Raw genomic sequence first — 25,767 nt, forward strand, 5'->3', positions numbered from 1 at the left:
TCCAACGGTGAAGCGAGGACAGAGAACGAACGAAACTTTACTGGCACTCCATGTTCAGAATGCTAACAAAAACCGAAAAATTGAGTTTCTGGCAACATTCTGTTTCTATCAAACCAAGGGCATATTAGTAAAAAATATACAGGAACAAGACAAACACAATGAACTTCCCTATTACGGACTGGACTGAGTGCCTTTTAAGTACAGTGTCTATACAAAAACAAAAAAACTGCTTTAATCTTGTCTGCTTAAACGTGCACTGTGGGCTCGAAATGTAGAAAAAAAAAACGGATTAAGAAAGTTCTTGTGATCTTGTCATTGCTATTTAATTAGCAGTTTGATAGTGCAAATATACCAACAAAACATAAAACAGAAAGGCAGAGTGTTTACATTTGTTCCAGTATTTTGCACTAACATACCTCTAGGTAGAATAAGAGCTCAACTAACATGAGTCCGTCCTTGCGATTGTCGCTGTGTACATGCTTTTGGAGGCTGTACAGAAAGATGGGACTACTGGGACAGTATTGAGTGGGTGGGTATGACGTCGTCGATGTGCAAAATTAATTAAATTAAACTCATCCGCTAACACATTCTTCTTTAAAACATTCCTCATTTAAAATGCAGACAGAAAATTAGAGCATTAGGAAAGATTCTGTCAACTCATAGTTGCTATCGATGTAAGGGTCTGTTAGTGCCGAATACTGCAGCAAACCCAAAAGCAACAAAGAGTGTTCGCGTTTCTGTCTATTGCAGTGTTTAGCATTAACACAAAAAACCTAGTTAGAATGCAAGACCAAGCAGTCCCGAAACCAGTCCTCATTGTTGCTACATGTTGCTGTGGCGGCTCTTCAGGGTGCGCAACACACAGTCCCTTGTTGAATTACGGCTGACCCCCCCACCCCCACCCCCCACCTCGAAGCAGTTTCGGAATGTGGAAGCGACGCCTGCCGGCGCGGCTGCGCAGAGGTAAGTAGTACTACACGCACAACGTCACCACGTTCAACGATCACTGGCGCGTAGCGGAGGTCAGGCCGAAATGGTCACGCTTCGTAGTGCGCGAGCTGAACAAAAAGTGTACCGCGTCGATTCGAATATCGACAACCGTAGTTAAAGGCGCGCGCGCCTCCGAGGCTTTCAAGTTTAAATCGGCGCACAAATATCTCTGCGTCGGGTTCACTTCTCAACGAACGGAGTAGGTTACCAGTTGCACAAGCATTAGAATTCACGCGAATGCCGTGCGGCCTGGTCATAATTGAGCGAGGGTGGCGAACTGCGCGCTTTCCTTTTTTTTTGTGTCCGCTGCAGTTGCTGCGAGCGGACTGTATTCAATAAGTTACGAAAGAAAACAAAAAATGATTTTCCTCGTTTTTCCGTCTGAACGCGCCAGATTCATTCAAACGCACTTCCTCAAACTGCCATGAGTGCGACGGATGCTTCGAAAACGCCGCTACCGTGCCAGTGCATTCATACGTACAAGTGTTGCGCGCTAATTGCACGCCGCGGTTTAGGCGAAAAAAAAAAAAAAGGAAAGTAAACGAATAAGCGCCCGTGTTCTTGTTTTCTTTCCTTCTGCGAACATTTTGGTCGCGTCCAACTAGTGTCCCCCGATAACGTCACGGACGGCTCAATTTTTTTTTTTTTTTAAAGGAAAAACTCGAAAGAATGCCCTCTGTTTTTACACGGACGGACGTTCACCGTGCACGCTTTTCACCAGTGAAAACGACCCGACCGCAGTAACACAGCGTTCACTGCGGGATGTTTCTCTTCATTTTCAGCGCCACCCTTGTCACCGAAGATGAAGCGAAAACGAAAGAAAATTAAAACTAAATCGACGGAAGACACGAAATACAAAGCAATACAAGTTCCGAAAGAGGAGTATCGCACCGCTATGGCTGCAAGGCTCCTATACAGCGGGTTCATCATGCAAAAGCCTCACTTTTGGGGGAGGCGCAAAAAGACGGGAGGCTGCCTGCCGCAGTCCCGGAAATTCCAATATCCTTAGGCCTAGGGGGACGTTTAAAAAAGCGCCTCGAAGGACGCGCATTACGACGAACAAGCGCGGATCGTGTCACAAGGACGTGTGTAATGCCCCCGAGGCATTGAAGGAGGTAGGAAGAAGGGGGACCCCACTACGGCGACAAACTCCGCAGCGCAGCTCGCCGTCGAAGTGCTGCAGTGAGTGCGAGTAGCGGTTTCTCCCGAGCGGTGGTGCAGCGTTGGCCCCCACCGTGCACGCGCGGACGACTCGATCCGTGCGTAGGTATAAAGCACGACGAACGTAAGGCAAACTCACCATGTTTGGCGGTGGCTGGCGCGCGCTGCAGCACGATTAATCCGAGCCGCAAAGGACCGCCCAGGAGTAAAACACGACGAATTTTCCTCTACCCGAACTACCCACTATCCACCAGCGCGATCAGACGGCTCGAGGGATGGTAGAGACATCTAGTGCGGTTTATTTTCGAATGGCCCCTTCACTTTTATTTTTCTTCCATGTTGACCTTGTCGTCTTGTTGTTTTATTTCAGGCATCCTTGCGTCAATAATCATGCTCCTAGTGGTTCAAATCATTTGTCACGTTTTTTTATCAATAACAATAAATGCCCGAGATTGTGCGCGAATTCGTCAAACCGAAAGCAAGAGCTTCAAAATTTATCCGCATAGTGGCGCGAGCGGAGTTTTTACTTCAATGCATATGTGTTTTCGCATGCCGCATCGTCTCTCCACATTTCGCTGCAAATTGACATAGACCAGCCCTGCATAGACAAATAGACAAACCGTGGACAAACCATTGTACGAATGCGTGTCAATGAAATGTGGCGAAAGTGGTCTGAATAACGTGGAACACTGGGCAATCGCGGAGGCTGAAACTTGTGTATCGGCTTGCGTGAATGTACTTGTGAGAGATTTTTCGAGGCGAGAGCGTTAGACCGGCGACCCAAGTAAAACTCGCGACTAAAATAGCATTCATACATGCTACCGGCAGCGATGTCGGCTTGTGTTGAAGACGTGGCCCGGCTTTCTTTGAATGACTGCGGCGATCAAGCGGACACGAGAACTTACGAAGACGTGGTGAATCCGTGGAATGTGGTCAGTGCGTCGGCGACCGGCATCGATTATGACAAGCTGATCGGTGAGCTAGCTGTCGAAGCAGTCGGAGCCGTTCCGCTTTTGCTAGCGTATGCATGGTCATTCAGCATTCATCGTTATAGACTGGTGTTTCAGCCTAAGCATTTGACATTTCTCTGCGCGTTATGATCTGGACATAATACGTACTGCGCTTGCGTGTGCCTCGTGTGTTTGCATTTCTTGCCTACACGTTCTGTTTCAGTGAAGTTTGGCTCGTCGAAGGTGACGCAAGACCTCGTGGACAGGATTGAGAGCCTTACGGGGAAGAAAGCGCACCACTTCCTTCGGAGAGGTGTTTTCTTTTCGCACAGGTGAGTGTTTACAACATCCGTTACGCTGGTGCACTCACGATCATTGCGATAATTTTACACCCCTGTTTGTAATTAATTTCGATGTTCGTATTTTATAATGTGGCTATTTACGATGATTCACTTTGCACTCCCACATCGTCGCGGAAACATTTGAGTGACACATATTAATGACTGTTGATTGTTAGCCATTTCACATCGCTACCTCTGAGCTGCAAAACAGCAACAGAGCATCCGAAACTGGCCCTTACGCCGTCGAACGGGCTGTCGTGCTGGATTTGTTCATTATATGAGAGGGTCTGCAATGAATCAATATTTATTTTGAAAGAGCAAGCACTGCCTCAAAATTGTTTGCCTAACTGGGACCCGAAAACCGCGGTTAATAAATTTGTTACAGTCCGCTAATGTTCATGCATGAGGGCTGTGCTGCAACCTTCTTTGCTTCAGGAAAATGGTCACGTGGTCGCATTTAATGTGCTTAAAGTTTGCAGCAGCAATCGAGATGGTTGATTTTCACTGCCCTTTTATTTTTCTCTGAATAGCAGTTGTAGTTGCAGAGAAAGGCAAATGCACCTCAGTGGCAATAATTTGATCAAATTTCTCTGCTGGCACTTTTGGCATCTGACGGTGAAAGACTGGGTAAAGAATTGCAAAGCTGCTTAACATGATGGTGCTGTTATGTGTTCAATACCGAGGGCATTCTATTGCCTCTGCCACAATATCACAAAATAAAAGCCTGCCCTAAATTACAGCATCCTTTGTGATGACCAGTGAATGAATGAAATGTGATGCTGCAAACCATTTGGATGTAGGCTGAATACTGACATGTTTCATCTATTGCAACAGCATGGAAGAAGGGTGTGCCATAGATAGCTGGTAGGGGCAAAATGCAGAAACATTTGTATACTGAAATTTAAGTCCATGATAAAGCACCCTTGGTCCAAATTATTCCAGAGTGCCACACTACGGCATGCCTCATAACCAAATCATGGTTTTGGCACTTAAAACCCCATAATTTAATTTTAACCAGTGAATGAGGGGAATCAAACTTTGTCATAACGAATGTACAAATAACCTTCTACACTGAAATATCAAGTTGGGCTGTCTTGATAATGTGTTTGTTTAAAGTACAGCCGCCCTGATTTTTAATAATATAGCGCGAGCGTCGACTGAACTGCTGGTGAGCGCCTTATAACGGCGATAAGCGTGCAACAAGGGCGTGCAACAAGGCGAGTGCAACAAGGCAACAAGGCTCGTGCGCGAACTCTCGCCTTGTTGCACGCTTATCGCCGTTATAAGGCGCTCACCAGCAGTTCAGTCGACGCTCGCGCTATATTATTTAAAATCAGGGCGGCTGTACAATCATTGCAGGTAACGTTGGTGGTAATTGAAGCAGGCTCGCTGGTCAGTTCTACATAAATAACAGTTTGTTTGGCATTTTTGAAAAGTTACATTGTTGATTTATGGTTGATAATCGAACTTGCTATGCTAAGGCACCATGGGAAAGGGCGCACGCTGTTGGGTAACCTAGTTGCGGGGAGGGGGGGGGTCGTTGTCATTTGTCTGTTCGTTTGAGCCATTCGCTTACATTGAAAACCATTGTCGATGGTTTATGCTCAATTTTGTTGTTGTCTGCTGTTCTTCTGTTGCATTTGGAAGAAGCATGACCTGCGTGCTGTCATCTGTTCTGCTGCACTTCTTTTTCCATAAAAAGTGAACACCAACCAGCTGGTCCACCGCAGACTTCTGTTGCATGGTGTATTGCAAGGTGTTTTTATGCCTGGAGCTCCAGGTGCAACAGAAGAAAAAAAAATAACATATAAGCACCAGCCTTGTACAGGGCAGGCACTTCTTTTGCATATTATTTGTCGTCTACTGTTCTGTTACATTTGAGAGGAGTGTGTGTGTGTCATGTGTTGTCATCTGCCGTTCTTCTATTGTGCTGCTTATGCTCTCAGGGATGAGCACTGTGTGAGCTTGTAGGCAATTGGCAGAGCTTAAAATTTGTTCTTGTGTTTTTTTTTTCAGGGAATTGAACGAGATTCTAAACGCTTATGAACAAAAGAAGCCATTCTACCTCTATACGGGGAGGGGCCCGTCTTCCGATGCCCTGCACATTGGTCACCTGATCCCTTTCATCTTCACCAAGTATGCTCATCTGCAATCTAGATAATTCTAGACAAACTGCCAGAAACCATTGGCATAGCTTTCAGTAGGTTTTGGCCAGTGCTTCAGTTTTGCTGACATTCAATGTAATTGTTTTTCATTCTTGTTCTATCTTGCATCACGCTTAGTGACTGATCCAGACAATAACGTTGGGAACCTTAGGTGGTCTCAATTACCTAAGCTGGAGCCCTTAGTGAAGACATCAGGCATAGCTTGGGTCTTGCTTTTGGGCAATAAACTCTATGAATTAAGTTCGATATGTTCTATGTGCTTCACGTTTCCAACATTCATATAATTCAATGGTTTGATATATGTGACAGAATTTACTCTGTCTATGTTTTTTGTAATTTGGTTTCTGTATTCAGGCCGTGCCTGTGACACGAAATTCTCAGGCACACTCTAATTGGCCGGTCTTGTTACCTCACTAATGTTAATGAGAGACACAGTGATCATACTGCGAAAGGGCTTGTCAGTGTTCCCAGTTTTTCTTTCTTTTTTTTTCTGTAGCGGGAATTTCGGCTCTTGAAACGTGCACATTAACTGCTCAGAAGGACACTCTTACCTGGCGCATTGTTGTGTCTAGCACTTGCCACATGTTGTTTTGTCAGAGTCGGGCGCAAAATCCATAAAAATAGTAGGACTGCTTATTAAAAAATAACTCGGGGCAAAAAGGATGGAACTAACGCAGCCTGCCACATAGGCAGACCTTGTTTCCAATGCGTAGTCCGGTAGGCTCGTGCACAGGAGAATGTAGCATTGTGTCACTGGGCATTGTCATCATGGAAACTTCTTTGTCACTTCTTTGTTTGTCTGCAGTGTGACAAGGCCGGCGGTTGAAGCAGGTCATTGTTCACACTGGTCATTGTTGTCATCGTTGGCCACTTTCCTTAGTGCACGGGTCTGGATGTTTTTGCTATGTGCGCGGCTATGTGCTGTTCTGGGCAGCATGTGGGAGCATTTTAATATTGGCACATAAACAAGCCATCGATTGTTATGTCAGGAACATCACTTATGCGCCTTGGGATGTAGTACTGCACGACAAAGGAGACCTGTGATATTCTTTATAATTGGTTTAGCTAACTGCGGCTCTATGCTTTGATTTTCCACTTAGATTGATAGATTCACTGTCGCACTACCAAGTGCTAGCCTCCTGATAGTCTGGTTCTGTAATGTAATTTCTCCTGTAGGACATTTAGTGGTGTCGGAGTTGACTCTTAAATGAAAATGTTTTCTTCAACTGCTAAGATTTCTTTCTGAGGAACTCGTATGTGTCTTTGTTGTATCTTCATGGCTACATTGACCTTTTAACGACAGCACACACACACACACACACACACACACACACACACACACACACACATATATATATATATATATATATATATATATATATATATATATATATATATATATATACTCTCCAAAATTTATAATTTTCTTGATATGCAAAACACGTTGAAAATACATATAATGAACGAAAAGAAGAAGAACATTTCATGGAAACGTCAACAGTAGAGGGACAACCCAGGCAATAAACTAGAAGTGGGCCACTCCAAGCCACTTACAGCTTCATTTGAAATTTGTACAGACAGCTCTTGCCATATGTGAACCACAGTTGCACATTTCTACATCACTTGTGTAACACTACTGCAGCAGGAGAACTTCCATTAGTCTGTCTCCCTTGACCATGCTTTCAAAATAAAAGGAGCCGAATGCCAAATTTCTTATTTCTCATCCTGTGTTCCTGCTCTAAACCTAGAAATAACGCTTGCTGGCCTCTCATTAAGTGTTAGCTGAAGACATTTAGCTGGAAACTTCAAACTCAGTGCCAAATCTCTGCAAAAAAATTTTCTTTTTCTGTTATGGTGCCTGTGAACAACACTCATCAGTAAAGTGTTAAGTAGACATTATCTTTCCCTTTCATAAATTTAAGTCTATTTTGCTAGGAGTCAACAACAAGGATTGCACTATGGTCTCCACTCTTAAAGGCAACACTTAGCTTTCGTGACAAGGCACTAAACAGAGGGCTACTTGCTTTGAGCAAATTTGTTGAGACAATTTCCTGAAGCAGGCTAAACTGCAAAGCAAGGTTGCTGAAAAGGTAACTCAACTGAAACACTGTATTGCTTGTAAGTGGCTGCTGCACCTAGCTTGCTGCTTTTTGTGTGCTGTATCTAAATGTATATAGTCCTAAATAAAGTGTGCATGTATACTGCAAAAAGTGTGCGCTCAAGGCAAAGAATCAAAAATATGTGCCTCTCCCTTACCTCCGCCCTCATACGCTCACTTTGTCATATCCATGAGCTTTTTTTTTTACTGATATTAAAGTTCATCGGTTGGCAGGTAAGTGTCGAGGAGAAGTGATCGGCTATGAACGAAGGTTTTCATAGCTTCACTTTTACTGAGAGCAGCGCTTCGTCAGTGAGAGAATGATGTAAATGGTGAGACAGTGTTGATGCGACCTCTGTGAAGATATGGTGCCAAGCTTGTTGTCGCAGCATGTTTGGTTAATTACTAAACTTAGTCACATGCTGATCACAAGAAAGGTTAATTATATTGCATTGCAACAGAAAAATATTGCAGATAGATACTTCTTATTAGACATTCAAACAGAAGAGCACTGATTCTAGCCACTGTGGTGGTATAGTGGCTTCGGCATTGTGCTAAGCTCGAGATCACAGAATGAAGTCTTGGCCCCAACGGCCACGTTTTGATGGACATGAATTGCAAAAGTGCCTGTGTACTGTACATTGGGTGCATGTTGAAGAACTCCAGGTCGTCAAAATTATCTGGAGTCTCCCACTATGGCGTGCTCCATCATCATATCATGGTTCTGGCACGTGAAACTCCGGAATTTAGTTTAATTTTAGAGCTCTACTTCACGTGGCTCTGTCGATGCTTCTTGTGGAAGGATGGCGCCCTCTGTGTGCTGGCATTTGACTCAAAGCAGGCAATAGTGCTAAGCGGCACATGGCCTTCGAGATTGCGGTCGCAGCAATTCCCGAGTACCTCAGGAGCAGATGTGTGCATCGTCTGCTTCTTTCGACTCTTGTCTTGCCTAGTGACAATGTTTAACATTAGTGAAATATGTCGCCATGGGTCTGTCACATTGAACAAATGGTAAAACGTTCCGCAGGTGGCTTCAGGACACTTTCGATGTGCCTCTGGTAATCCAGCTCACTGATGATGAGAAGTTCTTGTGGAAAGACATGACGGTGGAGGAGACAGAGAAGATGGCCCACGAAAACATGCGAGACATCATTGCCTGTGGCTTTGACCCTGCGAAGACATTCATCTTCACAGACTTTCAGTTTGTGGGGTGAGTTGACTGAGGATTCAAGCTGAAGTGGGAGTTTTGCTGTGTATGGTCTGATACCTGCTGCTGAATTTTTAAAATTATAAGTGGAGACGTCCAGATGCCCTCCGATAACGTGTGAACATTTACGCCATAAGGCGAATGTGTCACATGCTCCACCTTCCAGTCTTTGTGGCATGAAATAAGTGGTTCTTTTTGCATAGACTCTGTAATCATTACTTATTTGGAAAGCATTCAAGTTTAAGTGCACCTTACTCCTTCTAGAAGATTACTGGCATATTTCTGACTTTTCATTCTTGTGCAATGTGAAATGGAAGTCCTAGACCTTGATCCTCTCAAAGGAATAATGGCAAGTTCTAAATTATTTGCTACAATAGCTTTCCTGCGATCCATTTTCAGCTCTATTTCTCGGGATGTGTATGCATCGTGACGTCGCATGAGAGTAGGACATTGCGATGTTTTAGCACTCTGTCTGTCTCCTATGCTGCTACTTGTGCTGCTTGATGCATTCACATTTACAATTTTGTCGTAAGATGCCTGATTTCTAGAGGTTACTGATGGTTCTTATATTGATTGCAATGATTGCAATAATTTGAGATTTGTTTACTCAAAGCCTACTTAGGGCAAAACTGATATGTATGAACAAAATGCAAATAGAATGAAATACCACTATAACAAACTTCAGGGGACTTCGGTAAATTGTTTCTTATTCTGAAAGATCATTATAGTGAAAGGCCCAAAGATAACCATTTCGCCCGTCAACCACTCAGTTGTCACTGTATGAGCGATCCACGAAACGTAGCTTTTGGCTCTCTGTACGTACTGTTGCTATTTTCCGTAGATTCTGCCGGCACACACCGGCTGGCAAATGAGCGGCTGGCAAATCCCGGTCACTCTGACTTTGGCCTTGGCCGTCACAGCTGGCTGATTGTTAGCTGCGGAAGTGAACAACCGAAGTTGAATTGACAATGTTGACTGTTGTTGATTTTGGTCTTGTTTGGCAGATTTCTTATTCTAACAGATTTATTATTATTATTCTAACAGATGTTATTATAACAGATTTTATTATTTTGCATAAGACCTTTCCTAGCATACATTTACATTTGGTGGTCTCACAAGTGAATGGATTGTGATGGCATTTGAGCATGGTTTTAATGGAATTCTTATGAGAGAAGTGTGGCAATGCTTGATCTGTTGTCCTGCAGGGCCTTTCTCTTCAGTAATGTGGACACTGTGATACACTCTCTATGCACATAACCTATTGTACACCTTGAGCATTGCCATACATAAATGTGAGGACTTAAAACTAGCTTTTTTTAGATGATGCCATTTGCTTGTGTTTGTGGTGTCACTATTTATTTGATACACCAATTAAAAATTGCTTGTTTGCTATAGTTGCTATACTCACATTAGTGGGAATCGTTGACTGTGATTCATGTGATGGTACACATAAAAAAAAGTTGCATTTTCTATTAGTTATGCTCCACATTCTCTTCTCTGTTCCTCTGTAATATAGGAGGTGCCCTGAGTTCTACAAGAACATTGTGAGGATACGGCGAGGTGTCACCTTCAACCAGGTCAAAGGCATCTTCGGTTTCGGTGACAGCGACTCCATCGGCAAGATTAGTTTCCCGGCTGTCCAGGCTGCGCCAGCACTGAGTTCGTCTTTTCCATTCATCTTTGGAGAGAAGAGCCGTGTTCCTTGCCTCATTCCTTGTGGAATCGACCAGGTAAAGATTACAGTCTCAACTTCAATTTTCGCCACGTGTCGGAAAAAAGTTAATGGAATGAAAGGTTCCTATACTGCCGCTCTCGTATAGCCTGCAATCGCCCAACCATAATTTGCCCTGCTTATTAAAAGTTAATGGAATGAAAGGTTCCAGTACTGCCGCTCTTGTATAGCCTGCAATCGCCCAACCATAATTTGCCCTGCTTATTGAATAAATTTTCTTATATTTGGTGTTGATAGTATTATATTATTTAGTACTTCTGATTTGTTTGTGTCATTTTTTTTTTCTTTCATACTTGCAATGCTACTTTTTAATGCATGGTGTATTTTTTTTATTGACGTGCTGTGGATTGGTGTGAATCAAGCGCTAAAGCTTTCTGCCAAATTTTTGAAGCTTATCTTGCAGCTGTTGCTATTGTTGTATTTCAGTTTATGAGCATGCACAATATACTTTTGAGGTGAAGCATTCGTTAGGTGCGTGTGTATATGGTTTTTCTGTGCAGTTACATGCCACATCCTTATTCAATTTTTGTGTAGGTATTTTCTGCCCAAGCTTGCGATCGTAGGTTGTGTTATAGTGGAGGTGTTTTCAAGCTGTCCTCCTACAGCTTTTTCTTTTTTTACAGTGAAGCTGTTTATGCGGACCGTGTGCCGCCGTTGTTGGACTTCGCTAAAAAGGGGCCACACGACCTAGTGGGAGAGGAAAGCAATAGCTGAACAGGGGGAAAGCGGTTGGAGTGACCCCTTTCCCCCTGTGAGAATGCTATCTTATATGCAAATCTTATGCGGTTGTCACACGGTGCATTTTCGGCGATCGAGCCAGATTGGCATTGAATTTATTGACGATTCATTCCATCCTGCCGCGAACGAAACAAATGTTATGCTGGCAGTTTTCAGCCAATGAACAGCGCCCAGCGACTGCAACATGATACTAGGAGCACGTGGCTGACAGCACTTCTTGTGCCTACAAGAAGTGCCGGCAGCCATGTCAATCATCCAAACCAATCCAACCAATCGTCACGACGTTTGCAGCGCCCGCATCTCCAGTGATGGGCCTTGTGGCCATTATACGGAGCTTCGTATTAGTAGTTCCACACATTCCGTCCAAGCTACAACTATGTAAAGACCATGAGTAGTGCGTGCTCCCAAGAAAGAAGCTGCCTACTGCAAGCGTTGGCAATGGCTCATGAATGAGCTCGTCGTCATATGGCTGACTCTAAGCTGTGTGTCAGAGATGCTGAGCTTAAATGGCAGTGCTCCTAAAATATGCTCCCCATGCGAAGCACGCACAAGCAAAAATGAGGTGAAAGAATAGTGAAACAAAAGATTTACGCTATAGACTGCTTGCGAAGTTTGGCTTTCATCATGTAACACTTGGTGTAACTAACACAGCTTCGCTGTTCGGCCATCTTCATGGACTGGAAGGGGCGGTGGTTTTTTCACCCTCTTTAGAGGTTCAGTGGGTCAGCGATACTTGATTCTGATAATAAACATTTAGATTTAGTGCACTGTATTATATTTGCATTTGTTTTTGTTTTACTGAAGCTAGCATGTACAGGACAAGAGTTTCTTACAATATTATCAAGAGAGAAATCTGGCACTGCCATCTGTGCAAATTTCCCAGTTGATGCTTTGCCATGCAATAGGAATTACAGGATATATGGGCAGTTTGGCTTGTCACGATTGTGGCTTGGCCTAGAGACCTTGTCATGGCTGCACAAATAAAACATTATTTGAACATAATTTTCACAAAAGCTTTTGGGTAAATCGCAATACATCTGTCATTGATGTTTACTCACACATACTACGAGTAAGCGAAGAAAACCTAAGCGTACGACTAAAACCGATACAGTGAATCTTGACTGTCATCTTTTGTTGAACTTATGGAGCGCCTCTCGCCGGCTGCTGGGAGAACAACTGCCCGTGGCGCGTGGTATGGTCAGAGGTCTCGTGCACGCGCTTGAAATTCCCAGCTGTTGGATCTGGCCTCACTTCGTGGGGAGATTACACTTTGAATCTTGTGGTCTCGGTATCTTTCTTGATAGTCGCGACCAAGTCCAAGAAACCACATTCCTGTAAACTTTAACAGCCTGCTGGTAGAGTTCGTGTTTGGTATAAACTGTACAACATAATTTGGGAGCTTATGTTTGGATAAAATGTGTTCAGACCTTATAATACAGCAGAAAAGAGCACTTTTCATGCTGTTTTAGCGGATATACTGTATCTTCCAGACTATATGCCACAATTTTTTCCCAAAATTTTGATCAGGGTGTTTTGTACGACAGTGCAACTTATATACGCTCGCACGACTAATGTGAGTATTGTTTCTTTTTTTTTTTCACGAGTACAGGAAACCATGCTTAGCAACATTCTGAGAGAAATCAAAATTGTATATTAACAGTGGAGCGACTGCAACCATAGCGTGCGCTCCGATCATGGAGCACACTTGTGCAATGATGTGCGGTGGTTCTGATCAGTGTCAACAGATGAATAGGCGGTTTCCTGAGAATAAACTTTAATTTAAAGTTAGCGCTCGTCCTGTCTGGTCTTCCTTTCCTCTGTCCCCATTACATGAAAATTTTCCTAGGGCAGACCGAAAATAGGCGTTTTCGACGAGAGGCGATGTGTGACCCACACATCCACTGCCCTCTAAGCTTGGCCCAGACAGATGCTCAAACTAGAGGGGTCGCTATGGGGGTCAACATAGGGTTTAAATTTGTGCATGCTGACTGGTCATGTTTGAATTATCCAGCAAAAGTTAATATTATGATCGAAATAATGAAAATTTGGCTCAAATTTCAAAATTCAAGTCAAGTATGCAGTCTCACAAACTCGCCCAAATTTCAGCACTTATAGGCAAAATTTGCTAGACACCTCTTAAAGGTGACCTGTTTTCAAGAAAGTTGCCAATCCAAAGGCCTTACTTTCTGCCATTTCTACACGTACCACAGCACCATTGCAAGCTACCTAAGATAATTGTAAGAAACTATATAATTAGAAGTATATACATAGACCTGTGTTTTCCCTTAAAACTAAAGCTAAAAAATATTTTGTGCATAGTGCTGGCCTGTTCTCGCTCAAATTTTGCAGCAAGAAAACATTTTGTAGTTTAGATCGCTTACTACGCTTGCTATTGTTGCCTGGTTTGTAAAAAAAAAACAAGCGAAGTTGTCTTTGTCTTGGCTCTAGGTGGGTACGACATTGCCTGGTCACTTCTGGCATCTGCAGCATGACAGAGCATGGTCCTTTGAAATTTGTTTTATTAATTGCTGGGGTTCATAAAAGGGATGCAGACAATGGCCAATTTGCATTCTTGAGAAACAAGGCAAGGGCCACTGCCAAATGTTATATGAAGTGATCTGAATCATAAAACAGTTTTGCTGAGAAATGTGAGCAAAAATAAAGGGAGTGAAGTACAAAATTATTCCTGACGGAAAGTCTGTTTCGGTCAATAGGTGAAGCATTGATAGCAATAGCAGTGTATTGGAGAACTACACGAAGTAGTCGTCGTTTTATCGTCCATATTAATTGCAGTAAGCATTCACTTACTAATTAAATGAACAAGCATGGTGTGACTTAAGTACAGGCAAACATGAAGCGATATCACTTGACGACTGCAAGCACTCATTGTCACAATGCTGGCATGATGAGCAACACCGGCCTCGGTGAGCTGCCGCTTTCTCGCCTTGCTTCTAGCTTTAACACGTCTTCTAAACTTGAGATTGCATGACCTCCAACGCTAGGCCCGCGAGAAGACAGCACGCATGAAGCGATCGGCCATCTCGGCTCACCCAAACTTTGCACCCGCCCCACATTACCTGCAAGATGGGCCGCGGAAGCGCTCAGCAGTGTGGACAGCCATGCGCAGCCATGACTGGGTTAGAGGATATGCGCACTCACCTGACCCCCTGGTGTTACCGCGCACTCAAAACTAGCCCCTCCCTTTGAACGTGCTTATTCACTCAAGCCACCATCCTTCTCGGCTCACACTTGCATGCTTTTTTTCACACCCACAGTGTATGGGGCGCAAGGTGCAATACGATATTATCGCACTTGGACTTTATGCAGACCTTCGTGATGACACTGATGGCAAAATTTGCCTGGTGCGTCCATATAACTGCTATTGCAATAAAATTTTAAAAGAGAAACGTGTGTTTCACTGCATAGTGATTTGCACACCATGCTAGCTAGTACTAGTAGAGACGATTTTGATTGTGTCAACATTCAGTCTGACAAAGTGTGTGTGTGTAACATATCTCGGAGGCCATGTTACTGTGGCACCTTTTTGTCTGTGCCATGTGTCACCGTGCGCTATGGAGTTTGTGTGGTGGGTGCAGAGAGCAACAAAACAGAGGTTGCACACGGCAACATTTTATGAGGCTCAAAAGAGATGTAATAAGTTAAGCAAAGTTAGTAGATAACAGTTCCTGTTTTTGTTTTTACACTTCCGTTTCATGTTTTATGCTCCTGTGCACGACTGCTTCAGGATCCTTATTTCCGGATGACGCGGGACGTGGCGCCCAAGCTGGGCTATCCCAAGCCTGCCCTGCTGCACTCGGTGTTCTTCCCGGCACTGCAGGGGGCACAGAGCAAGATGAGCGCCAGTGACCCCAACTCGTCCATATTCCTCACTGACACCCCTGCTCAGATCAAGAACAAGGTGATACTTGATTAAGTGCTTGATTGACCATGGTGAAACTGAACAGACATTGACAAGGTGAAGGTGGTTAAATACAGTGGGATCTTGTTAATTCGAACTAGCTTGCTTTGAACTGATGCTTTGGTCCTGTCAAAGTTATGCGTGGTATTTCAATGTGCGAAAACTCCCTGTAATTTGAACATTTAAGTGTTTGCAACTGTTAATTTGCACATACCATGCTGACAAATTGCTTTCAGCAGCATGTAAGTCCTCCATTCAATGAGCTTCCTGTAATTTAAACTCTGTTTAGCTTAACAAGATTTTGGGCCCTTTCGAGTTTGAATTATTGGGATTCGATTAAAGTACAACATTCTGGTCTGCATGATACAAGACTCCCATGTGCTTAGTTTAATTGTTTATTGAGCCCTTATTCATGATACCAGTGTAGGCCAGGCAAAAAGTGTGTATAACACCTGACTAAAACCTGCCTACCTGCAACAGAAAAAATATAAAAATAATTTCAGAGTGATATACAACCTTAATTAATATGTAAGTGTTGCAGAATAGAGGAGGCGGAAAATTGAAGCAGTAAGTAGAGATACATGACCATACATAGTGACAGATATAGTACACCGTAACAAAAAAACAAAACAGCAGTATGGTTAATATCACAATTGTGAGGCCCAAAATGTAATTTTTTAATAATCTTTACTTTGATTGGTATCTGTCTGGTATCATCATTATTCTTCCTGACCACCTGAAGTTTTGTCAGATTCTTGATGTGATTTATTGATTAGGCTTAATTTCGCAATGAAATACTTAATTAAATTAATTTTAACCAGACAATTGTTTTAACACGCACCGGGGAATTGGTACATGAATGTTGGGATTAAAAGCAGTGGGAACAATGAAGGCAGAGAATGAATTCACTAGACAAGGGCTAAGCTCCAACTAAATTTTGTTCCAGGAAAAAAAAGAAAAGGTTCAGTTATGGAAGTTATTTATAGATGTTATTGTGTCCTGCCCCAATTTGAATTCGGCCACAGGGGCCGGGAATCGAACTCGGGACGTTGAGCAGGGAAGCTGTAGTGAACAAAAAAGCTATGATATTTTGGCTTTTTGGGTCCTCCGAGTTAAGATGCTCATAAAATTGGCACGGCGTCATTCTGGACTGCTAGCCCAGGGCAACAGCCTCTTAAACACTCACTGCCACGTTACGTTATTTTGCATCTCAGAGCCCTCCCTCCGTGCACACAAATTTCATATTACCAGACTGCATCACAAAGGAAAAAGACGGCTCGGGGTCAACATAGGGGGTTAAATAAGTTCAAATTATTTGGCGAAAGCCAATTTTAGGATCGAGATAATGGAAATTTCGGCCAATAGAAATGCATGGTCACTGGCCGGGTCCTTCGGTTGGGATGGAATTAGCTAGAGTCGAATGAACAGAAGTCTACTGTATCTGGTGGACCACGACAGTGACAGAGAGTGATGAAGAAAGAATAGACAAGACATAACAAAATGCACGTGCAGTCGACTTCCGTTAATTCGACTCTGACAGTACCGGCAGAATTGATCACATTATCCGGCATTTCGAATTAAGCAAGGTGCAGAAAAAATGCCAACACAGGCGATTCATTTGGCAGTATTTGCCCAATTCTAATAGAACCCAAGTCAAATGCGCGTCCACTTTCTTCGAAGTGTGAAGTAGAAAACTAAAAAATTACATCAAAGCTCCTAAAATGTAAATCTAACACGCACTCGATATTTTTGGCAAAAAAATTAAAAAATAGGTAGGAGTTGTAAATGTTTTATACCATAGCTGTGCAATACACCTTTGTTATGTGGTAAAGCATACAAACATCTCGAAGGTAGGTTTTGGTTTCATATTCAGTTACATGACAAAGGCAATTTCCAGCTCAATTTCCTAAAAAAAAAAGAAATTTGCATTAGAATAAGGTAAATACAGTAATCATACATTGTTAGCTACTGTTATTGCATTAACATCTTCCTAGGGCAAGCCTAAAATAGGTGCTTATGACAGGCGCCGACATGTTTTCAATTCATTCATTGTTCGCTAAGCTTTGCCGAGACGGATGCTGCCACTATAGGGGCTGATGTTGGTGTCACCATAAGGGTGCAGCGTGCTGAATGGTCAACTTCAAATTATCTGGCGAAGGCCAATTTCAAGATCGGAATAACAAAAGTTTGGGCCAATAGAAATGTGTGAGCACTGTTTGGACCTTTGGTCAAGATCGAGTTAAGTGAAATATCAAATTAACTGGAGTTGAATTAGTAGTGCTTGTTGAAGGTGCTTAGGGCAATACTACAGCACCACACATTCTTTTGAAGGAATTGAAACATGATGAGATTGACCAAATAATAAATCGTGACAGTGAATTCCTAGGCTTATTAAGGCAAAAGATGCTTACTCAATGACGTAACTATTGCCAGAAAAAGGAATTGAAACGTGATGAGATTGACAACATAATAAATTGCTTTGGGTAAATCGTGACAGTAAATTCCTAGGCTTCTTAAGGCGGAAGATGCTTACTCAACAACTGGTAACTATTGCCAGAAGTGATCTATCTCCTCCAGGTGTTTGTTCAGGAACTGAGTTGTCTGAACAATTACTATGGCTCTGCTTAACTAGAGTCATTCAGAAGAGTTTCCACTTGGATCATTATTTCTTACTGCGACTTCTTTCTTCCAAGAAGTGTCTTCTCTTATAGTTTTCAAACGAAACTAGTATTCAACAACTTTGAATAGCAAATTGTCGGTTTAACAGGAATCTAATTGTGCAGACTACTTGATTTATACTCGAAATTTCGAATACTCGTTCACCGCTGGTGCTAAGCAATGACTTGTACCACGACAGTGCTGATGCTAGAATGCAGGGCAAAGTACAGAGGTTTTATGCTTTAAACTAAGTCTTCATTGCGTTTGTGCTTTTAAAAAGATGTGAAGACCTTGCTGGAAATAGTTCATGTGCTTTGTATCGTTAGCATTTTAAAAGTGTGTCAGGATGAATGCATACATTTTCCTTTCTTTTCACCGCTCGATGCAGATCAACAAGTATGCCTTTTCTGGAGGTGGTGCGACCATTGAGGAACACAAGGAGAAAGGGGGAAACTGCGATGTTGACATATCGTACCAGTATCTCCGCTTCTTCCTCGATGATGACGAGAAGCTGGAGCAGATTCGCAAGGTATGTGATGCATTCTTTTGAAGAGCCCATTGTAATGCCATAGCTGCCAACTCTCCCGGATTTTTCGTAAAGTTTACGAAAAGCCGTAGAGTTTATGGCTTGTACAATTACTTGTCAACTTGCTAGCTCACAGCCTTTTGTTGAACATATAGAACAAACCAAGATGCACTGCACCCAAGTAGGAAATATTCAAGGTGTAGATGGATTGCCGAAGTTCCACGGGATTGCTTGGGGGTCCTTTCAATTGCTCACAGTAATGTTGAATGCAAACAGGTATTTAATGCTACGAACAAGTCCCAAACGGAATATTGCTTGCTGGTCTCTGACCATACCTGTGGATGTCTTCTCATGGTGAAAGGACACCATTTAGGTAGTTGCCTCGAGGAAGTCCATTCAGGCAAGTTCCTGAAGTAGGCAAAATCAACAACAGTAAGGTCGCTGTGATTTAGGAATTATATGTTCTTGTCACTCTCGGCTGTTCCAAGTTCGCTGCTGCTTGTGTGTTCCATCTAACGGTAAATCATCGTAGCGAAGTGCGTACTATCTCGCTACAGGAGTGTGCTCAAGGCAAACTTTTAAATAATACACACTAGTCACTCCACCTCCCCCTGTACGCCCACAGGTGATTTTTAGGAATTTTTAGTTTGTGGGTTGGCAAGTATGGGATGCTGAATGTTGCCCAAGTGCAGAAAAGTGCGAGTGCGAAAATGAATGATATGGTGTTAGAAAAAAAAAGGCAATGTCAGCCAGCCATGGTTGGTGTTTTGTCGCTCTTGTTCCATGCTTGTTTTTAGAACTATAAGCATGACAGCGTATGGAAAAATAGAGAGTTTGTAGTCTCACTTTGTCCTGTAAACCTGCGTGTCTACATCTGTTATTTTGTCGTGCTTTCAAGTCAGCACATTGTGAAAGTTAATAGACACAACGATGCTTCGGTTTTGATATGTTGCTGGCAAGGTGGTTGGAATGTTGCTGCCACCTCTCCAAAGTCGAGGCTAGCAAAATCTAGTCAATCAGCATTTCACCGCCCATGCCAGAACCTCAGGGCAAGTCAAGCAAAGCTGCTAAGTTGTGAAGGCTGCATTTGCTGTTTGTTGTGCAAGTTTCTTGTGCCTACTGCTTGTTGATTTATGTGTTAAAGGGATACAGAATAAAAATCGGAGAATATAGAGAAAACCCCACAATTGCATTCCTAAGACACGATTGCTATAGTATATAGTCATTACTCGGGTTACTTTTGAGCGGATGGCTTTATTTTTGACTCTCTATGAGCGGCCACTGCTTAACTCGCAAAGCGCTCCCGACAACAAGCCGGCGGATCTGACGTCACACCTACCCTCAGCAGCCGCGGAGCGAGCTGGCCGGCTGCGCAGTTTTGTTTTCCTCGCGCTGCGCAGTGCAAAATGCAAAGTTCTAGTGAGAGCGATAGCATGAGCGGAACTTATGACTCCGACTTGGATGAGCGGCCTACTGAACGACCACGAACGATAAAGGCGTATGCCTACGATCAGTCCGCGTCGTCAAGCGAAATTCGCGACGACCCGCCGCAGCTGTCCCCCTCCGTGGTGCCGAGAGAGTCTGGACCAGCAAAGTGGTGTTTACACTGTGCATTCCATGTACACGCGTTCGCCTCGAGAGATCAGGGGCGGCATCATAGGGGGAAACCAGATTTAAACGCGGTTCCTGCGGCTCGGATCGCAAGCTCGCACCTGTCACGAATGAGTTAGCGAGACGAGAGGTGCACGCCTCATTGACAGTGTTGCATCCGAGGCGGTGCGCCCAGCGTGACTCACTCACGCAAACGCTTTGCCATGTTTGGTTTCAACAGAGCGAGGACGCTTATGCCTCAGGCTATGTAATGTCAGGCGACGTAAGGAATTTACTCTGCGTTCTGCGCAAAGCGGCTTGCTCCGCCCGCTTGGATGGGTAGCTGCTAGCGCGTAAAACATGAAAGCCATCAATGCACAATACAGGTGCCGTGAGTACACACTGTTGAAAAAAAAACGTAGAAATCGTTGAAGATATTGACGCGTGTAGACCTCCCTGTACCTATGCCATCGGAGCAGGTGTGGCCGGCGGCGTGAGCCGACTCTCGCGCGGCAGGTGCTTGTTGCGCGCAAGTAGCTGTTTTGAGAATAAATGCGATGAAGCAACGGGTGAGGATTGGAGCCAGGCATGTGCAGTGACTAAAATGCGCCTCTGTAAGCAGGGAACGTCGTGTTATTCACGAAGTGAACGAGTACATGCGCAGCGGTTTCAGCGTCCCGTTGTTTCATCGCAGCCGAGCACTCCTTCCCTTGGTGCACACGAGATGGCGCCACCAGTCTCATATCGGCGAATTTTTTTTCGTCAGCCGTCGCTTCAGACGATGCGGATTTCGATTCATTCTGGCAGAATTGGCCAAACATCTGGCTCAGAACGTCGTACAAACGACAAATTACGGTCAAACGGCACCTGTGCGCAAAACTACAGCGTGAACAAGTACGCGAGAAAAAGACTACCGCTGCCTGCCGTTTTCACATGCGCACAGCAGACCCTCGGCATTTTGCGGCGTTGACACGGCTGCTCCACACATCAAACCACAAATCCACGTGATCAAAGACGAGGTTTTCGAACAGCTCACACGAGGAAGCGGTACGAATAGGACGGTCGAACAAAGAAAGCGCGTTGCTGCAAACGTCAACTCGCCCCTTCGCGCGCTCAGTGTGGACGATCGCTCGCAATGGGCCTCGAGGTGGGTAAGCGTGACGTGATATCCGGTTTTGCCAGAGCTTTCGGAGGAGGCCGGTAGGTGCTGTGATTTGAGAAATATTCACTAAAATAATTACTTTTCGCTCACTTCTCCTCAGAAAGAGTGTTGTTTTGGTCGCTCTCGGTGCGACAGCTATCAATGGAGACAGAAATCTCGGCGACAAATTTTTTATTCACTATCCCTTTAAGTAGCGACACGATCCTGGGCAACCTCTTCAAGCAGTTTTGTTTTAAATGGCACCAACGTTACCTTGAATGTCTTCACTCTCAGTGCAGTCGATTTTTGTTATGTTGCCAAGGGACGGCGATCCGATCAATGCATTGATTGTGCTTCCATCTACACCATGACAATGATCAAGATATGAACTGACCAGGCCGCTGGCAAGCATATGTGCACATAGCAATGTGTTAACAAACTACGGCAGTATACTTGGATGATCACGTTGTGACATTTTGCGACTAGCACCAGACAAATCAATGGGTGAAGAGCGTTCCTGGGGCTGTGCCGAGAATGCCGTTGCTCGTAGATGCCTATGCTCAACTAGTCATGGGAAATCTGATCAACATATCCCCGAAAGTAATAGCTCCAGAATGCCACACCTTTTTTGGTCACTTGTAGAGCATAAGGTCGCTTTATTCTGGTGAATCTGATATCTAATACTCCCAATAAGTGAGGCTTTTAGACGGTTGCCGAGGAGTCCGAATTATTGGTTGGTTACTCTTCCTGACACTGCTATTTAAGGGACAATGTGTTCAGTAGCCAAATTCTTTGGGTCCCCAGTTTTGTGTACTAGCTCAATTAGACTTTGCACCTTGCAATTGCTGCAAATTACCTCCAAGATACAGCATGCAGGTCGCATGCGCGCTCGGTCATGTAGACATCCTGTGCAGTCAGGAATGGGCTAGAAAAGGAGACACATGCTCTCCTCTCCTAGAGCACACTTTATCATATTACCTCTAGCATTGGATTTGTTGGGAACATGATGTGCATCAAGCTACTATCCTTCTCGGCTTGGCTCCTCGGATTCACATCACATGGCACGCCAGGTGCTATCATATCGCACTTGCCCTTTATATGCAACATCACGAAAGTGGCGAAAATTTATCTATAGTGTCCGTATCAATTGCTATGGCAATAAAAAAAGAAATGAGATAGCAAACAATGATGATGGCTAGAAGTGAAAAACTGTGCAACTTCTGCTCACAATGTTTGAATTCAGCACATTCAGAATCCTAGGTATACTTTGTGGCGCAAAATACATTTCTTGAAAAGGGACAGAACAAAGGAAGACGGGGAAGCGCCTAGTGTACCCAGGAAATCTAAGCACCAACTTGCCCAAGATGATGTCCTTTTGGAATTCAGAATCCATAATGAGTGCATGATAGCAAAATTATTCACAATAAGGAGAATAGTCATAAAAATGCTTTACTTTAGAGTGAATCCTAAGGCAAGAAATGATACCGTCGAACAAAAGTATAATGAATTATTGGATGTGATGAAGTAATGATAAAGTTTGATCATTCATGCTTTGTATCCATCAATATTCCCCTGCTCTAATGAAGCAGAGACATGCAGAGTCCAACACTTGGTTATAGAGAAGCGAATTTTTCTTTGCATGTGGCCCAAAATATGCATTAATATCCATAGGAAAAATGTCAAATAGAGTTTCCGACCAGTTTGTTGTGCACCTGATAAAAGGAATCTATTGCTTATGAGCGATAGTCACTTATGAAAGTAGGTATCTTATTTACTAAAGTATTTTTCTGTCAGATGTCTTTTTATCCTAACAATGTTTCACTGTGCGTCATTATATTGCGAGTGGTATCTTCACATAAAGGGTATTGAACCATGATGGAGGTTTGGCTTTCAGAATTTTGTGTTGAAACTCTTTTTACTGATAGCGCTGTCTGTGTTGGCCAGGTTTTAAAGTTGCAATCTTTGTGTGTGTGTTTTTTTTTTTTTTTTTAGGATTACACCAGTGGAGAGCTGTTGACGGGCTACCTGAAGAAGGAATTGATCGGCATTCTGCAGAAGATCATCGCTGACCACCAAACGGCCAGGAAGGCTGTCACCGATGATGTCATAGCCAAGTTTACTACTCCGAGGCCACTAGAAGTCAAGCGGCAATGTTAGATGCTTTGCTGTACAGTGTGCATTCTCCAACTTCCGGTTATTAACTTCCGTATGCGGGAAGTTTGTGTGGGTTGCAGTGGCGTACTGTAATGAGAACTTTTTGTGTAATAATTATTAGATTATGGCAATGCGCAACCGCCCTTGTTTTCATTTGCTGCCTTGTGGAATGCCTTGGCGGAGCGACTCTATTTTGATTCCAGTGTGAGCATGTGACCATATTGGATAACTTTGAAAGCATTAAGAATTAAGGCACGGAAATGGAAAGATGATTATGTGACGTCTAGTATATACTGTAGTAACATTTTTGTAAGAATTTTCAGGTTATGCAAAAAGAACATCCACCTTTTCATTTGCTGTGGAATAAAAAGGTGCTTGGTGGAAAAACTTACTTTTTTTGCTCCAGTGAGAACAGGGGACCAAATAAGGTCACTTAGAAATAATGAAAATTAAGACCCAGAATAGGGAAGTGTGATAAAGCACTTGTCAATGTGTGTTGCAATGGAATATTTATGTAAGAATTCTGGGTTTATGCCAAAGCTGTCTCTTATTTTGTTTGTCACAGAAGAAAGGGAGATTTTATGGTTAAGCTCCCTTTTGACTTCAGTGTGAGCTGGCAACAAGATAGAATCATTGAAAATCATAAAGTCAGACCCGGAAATAGGAAGCACGATGTAGTGACATCTGACACATTGTAAGGAGGCCGTTTGTGTAAGAATTTTTGGTTTATACCAAAGTACAATCTTTTTTTTTTTTTGCCACAAAGTAAGGAGGATTTTGCAGAGGAAGTTCCTTTTGAGTCCCATCTTAGCTCGCTACCAGTTAAAACCTCTTCGAACTTTTCATGATATTCTCTTGGAGATTATGAAAAATTGAAGCATATTAAATGCCATTGAGCGCATAATCACATTTTTGTTAGAAGTCTGTGGATTATGTCGAAATGCAGTCTTTTTTTTGTTTTCCATGAAGTGCAGATACTCAATTTTGATTCTGAGCAGGGAAACAGATAAGGCCCCTTGAAAAACACGAAGGACCAAGGCCTAGAAGGGGTAAGCATGATGCAACACCAGGAGGCATGGAACAGAATGTGCCAAGCTGTTTGGTTGTTATGGTAACCTTGGTGAAGGTACATTTGCCTTTTCACCAGATGGTGCTAGCATGTGATGGCCTCTCAGTGACTCAGCATGTTCTTTTTTATGTCAGTCAATGCAAGATAGTGGATTTTCTCTTATGAAATGTTTGTTTTCCAGTGCACCCTGTGCAATGGAATGAAGCACAATTGGATATTGCAGATCTGCAAGTGTCATCCTTTTTGTAATTGTAATTGAATGAAGTGCTGGGAACTGTGCTCCTAGTGTCTATGGAGAAACACTTTCGTCTTGCATGTGATCACTGCCTTCTGAGTCGACAGCTTGCTGAAATAGAAGTGTTTGAATGAGGCTTTATAAATAAAACGACTTCTTTAATGTGCCGAGAACTTTGTTTGACTCCTAAAATCTGGAGAAAGTGCATCGGGTTGTGCACTAAAGCAGCAGAACGCTGCAATGTACAGAAAAACATTAATTGTGACTTGAAGAGTTGTTTGTGCGATGCATCAAAATGTGCAGTGTTTGGGTATGCTTGCACGGCATAGTTCAAGATTTCAGTTCAGGAGAAACTTCAGTGCAAGATGCCATTTCAGAGGGGACACAAGTAGGGCAGCAAATGAGTTGAAGCCAAGAGCATCTAAAAATACAGGTCATGCTTCAAGTTCAGGTGGTAAAAAAATGAACCAGATTAAGGACACTAAAGCAAAACATTTAATATAATGAAACTGATAAATTAGCTTTCCAAAAAGGTGTGTCTGCGACAAAACGCAGCAGCTCTAAGTGAAAAGATCATCTATGCTTACAGCAGTATTGGTTCCACCAGTGAAACGAGCTATTGATAATGATTATGTCTTATTCGTCGGTGTCATGGCTTCGAGGTCAAGAGTTTCAATGTCCTCTGCCTTGTTTTAGTTGGCACTCGCGTATAGCAAGTAGGGCCTCCTCTGACGAAGACGACTTGTTGGAGTCCCGACGAGAAAGGTTAGTTTTTTTTTATGAGCCTGTAGAGGTTTAAAAAGCGTGCTTCTATATCTTTTAGGGCCAGCTTTCTTTGAAAGGTAGGATGGTAAATTGGGTAGCAAGGTCGTAACAGTGCCCGGGACCAGTGCTAGTTTGACTTGTGGAATTGGTACCTCCTGTCCCTTAGCTATGTGCCCGTAATCACATAGAACAATATTTGGCTCGAAGTGCTTGCAGACCGCCGACGTTCTTACGGTGCAAGTTCTTTTCCCGTTGATTTCCGAGATTGTCGTTCTTTGCAGCTCCAAAGAATGACAATGTGCATTTTTCATACTCCCTATGGCCAGGG

At 43.3% G+C, this 25,767-nt stretch overlaps 2 protein-coding genes across 5 annotated transcripts in view; one reads left to right on the top strand and one right to left on the bottom strand.

Annotated features, from left to right (window-relative positions):
* Window positions 1–6,321, bottom strand: part of LOC142564552 (calcineurin subunit B type 2) — a 51,400-nt gene extending 45,079 nt beyond the window's left edge. For 3 of the 4 annotated variants that reach the window (XM_075675583.1, XM_075675582.1, XM_075675581.1), the window contains exon 1: window positions 2,291–2,444. In XM_075675583.1, coding sequence (XP_075531698.1) covers window positions 2,291–2,293 — 3 coding nt within the window. In that variant the 5' untranslated portion in view covers window positions 2,294–2,444. Of the gene's footprint in view, window positions 1–2,290; window positions 2,445–6,158 lie in introns of those variants that run through there. The other variant, XM_075675580.1, reaches the window with a different exon arrangement.
* Window positions 2,740–24,840, top strand: TrpRS (Tryptophanyl-tRNA synthetase). The gene is made up of 8 exons (XM_075675579.1): window positions 2,740–3,126; window positions 3,325–3,433; window positions 5,459–5,578; window positions 8,733–8,915; window positions 10,429–10,642; window positions 15,128–15,301; window positions 18,348–18,488; window positions 23,209–24,840. Exons 1-8 carry the CDS (start codon window positions 2,967–2,969, stop codon window positions 23,371–23,373), a joined length of 1,266 nt encoding a protein of 421 aa, XP_075531694.1. The 5' UTR covers window positions 2,740–2,966; the 3' UTR covers window positions 23,374–24,840.
* Window positions 24,841–25,767: the final 927 nt, after the last annotated feature.

Source organism: Dermacentor variabilis, chromosome 11 (genome assembly GCF_050947875.1).
Source record: "Dermacentor variabilis isolate Ectoservices chromosome 11, ASM5094787v1, whole genome shotgun sequence".
NCBI classification, from domain to species: domain Eukaryota; kingdom Metazoa; phylum Arthropoda; class Arachnida; order Ixodida; family Ixodidae; genus Dermacentor; species Dermacentor variabilis.

Excerpts from the sequence above, each read along its gene's own strand:
- TrpRS (XM_075675579.1), top strand. The coding sequence starts at position 2,967 with ATGCTACCGGCAGCGATGTCGGCTTGTGTTGAAGACGTGGCCCGGCTT. Across the intron at positions 3,434-5,458 it reads GGTGTTTTCTTTTCGCACAG|GGAATTGAACGAGATTCTAA; the intron begins GTGAGTGTTTAC and ends TTTTTTTTTCAG. Across the intron at positions 18,489-23,208 it reads AGCTGGAGCAGATTCGCAAG|GATTACACCAGTGGAGAGCT; the intron begins GTATGTGATGCA and ends TTTTTTTTTTAG.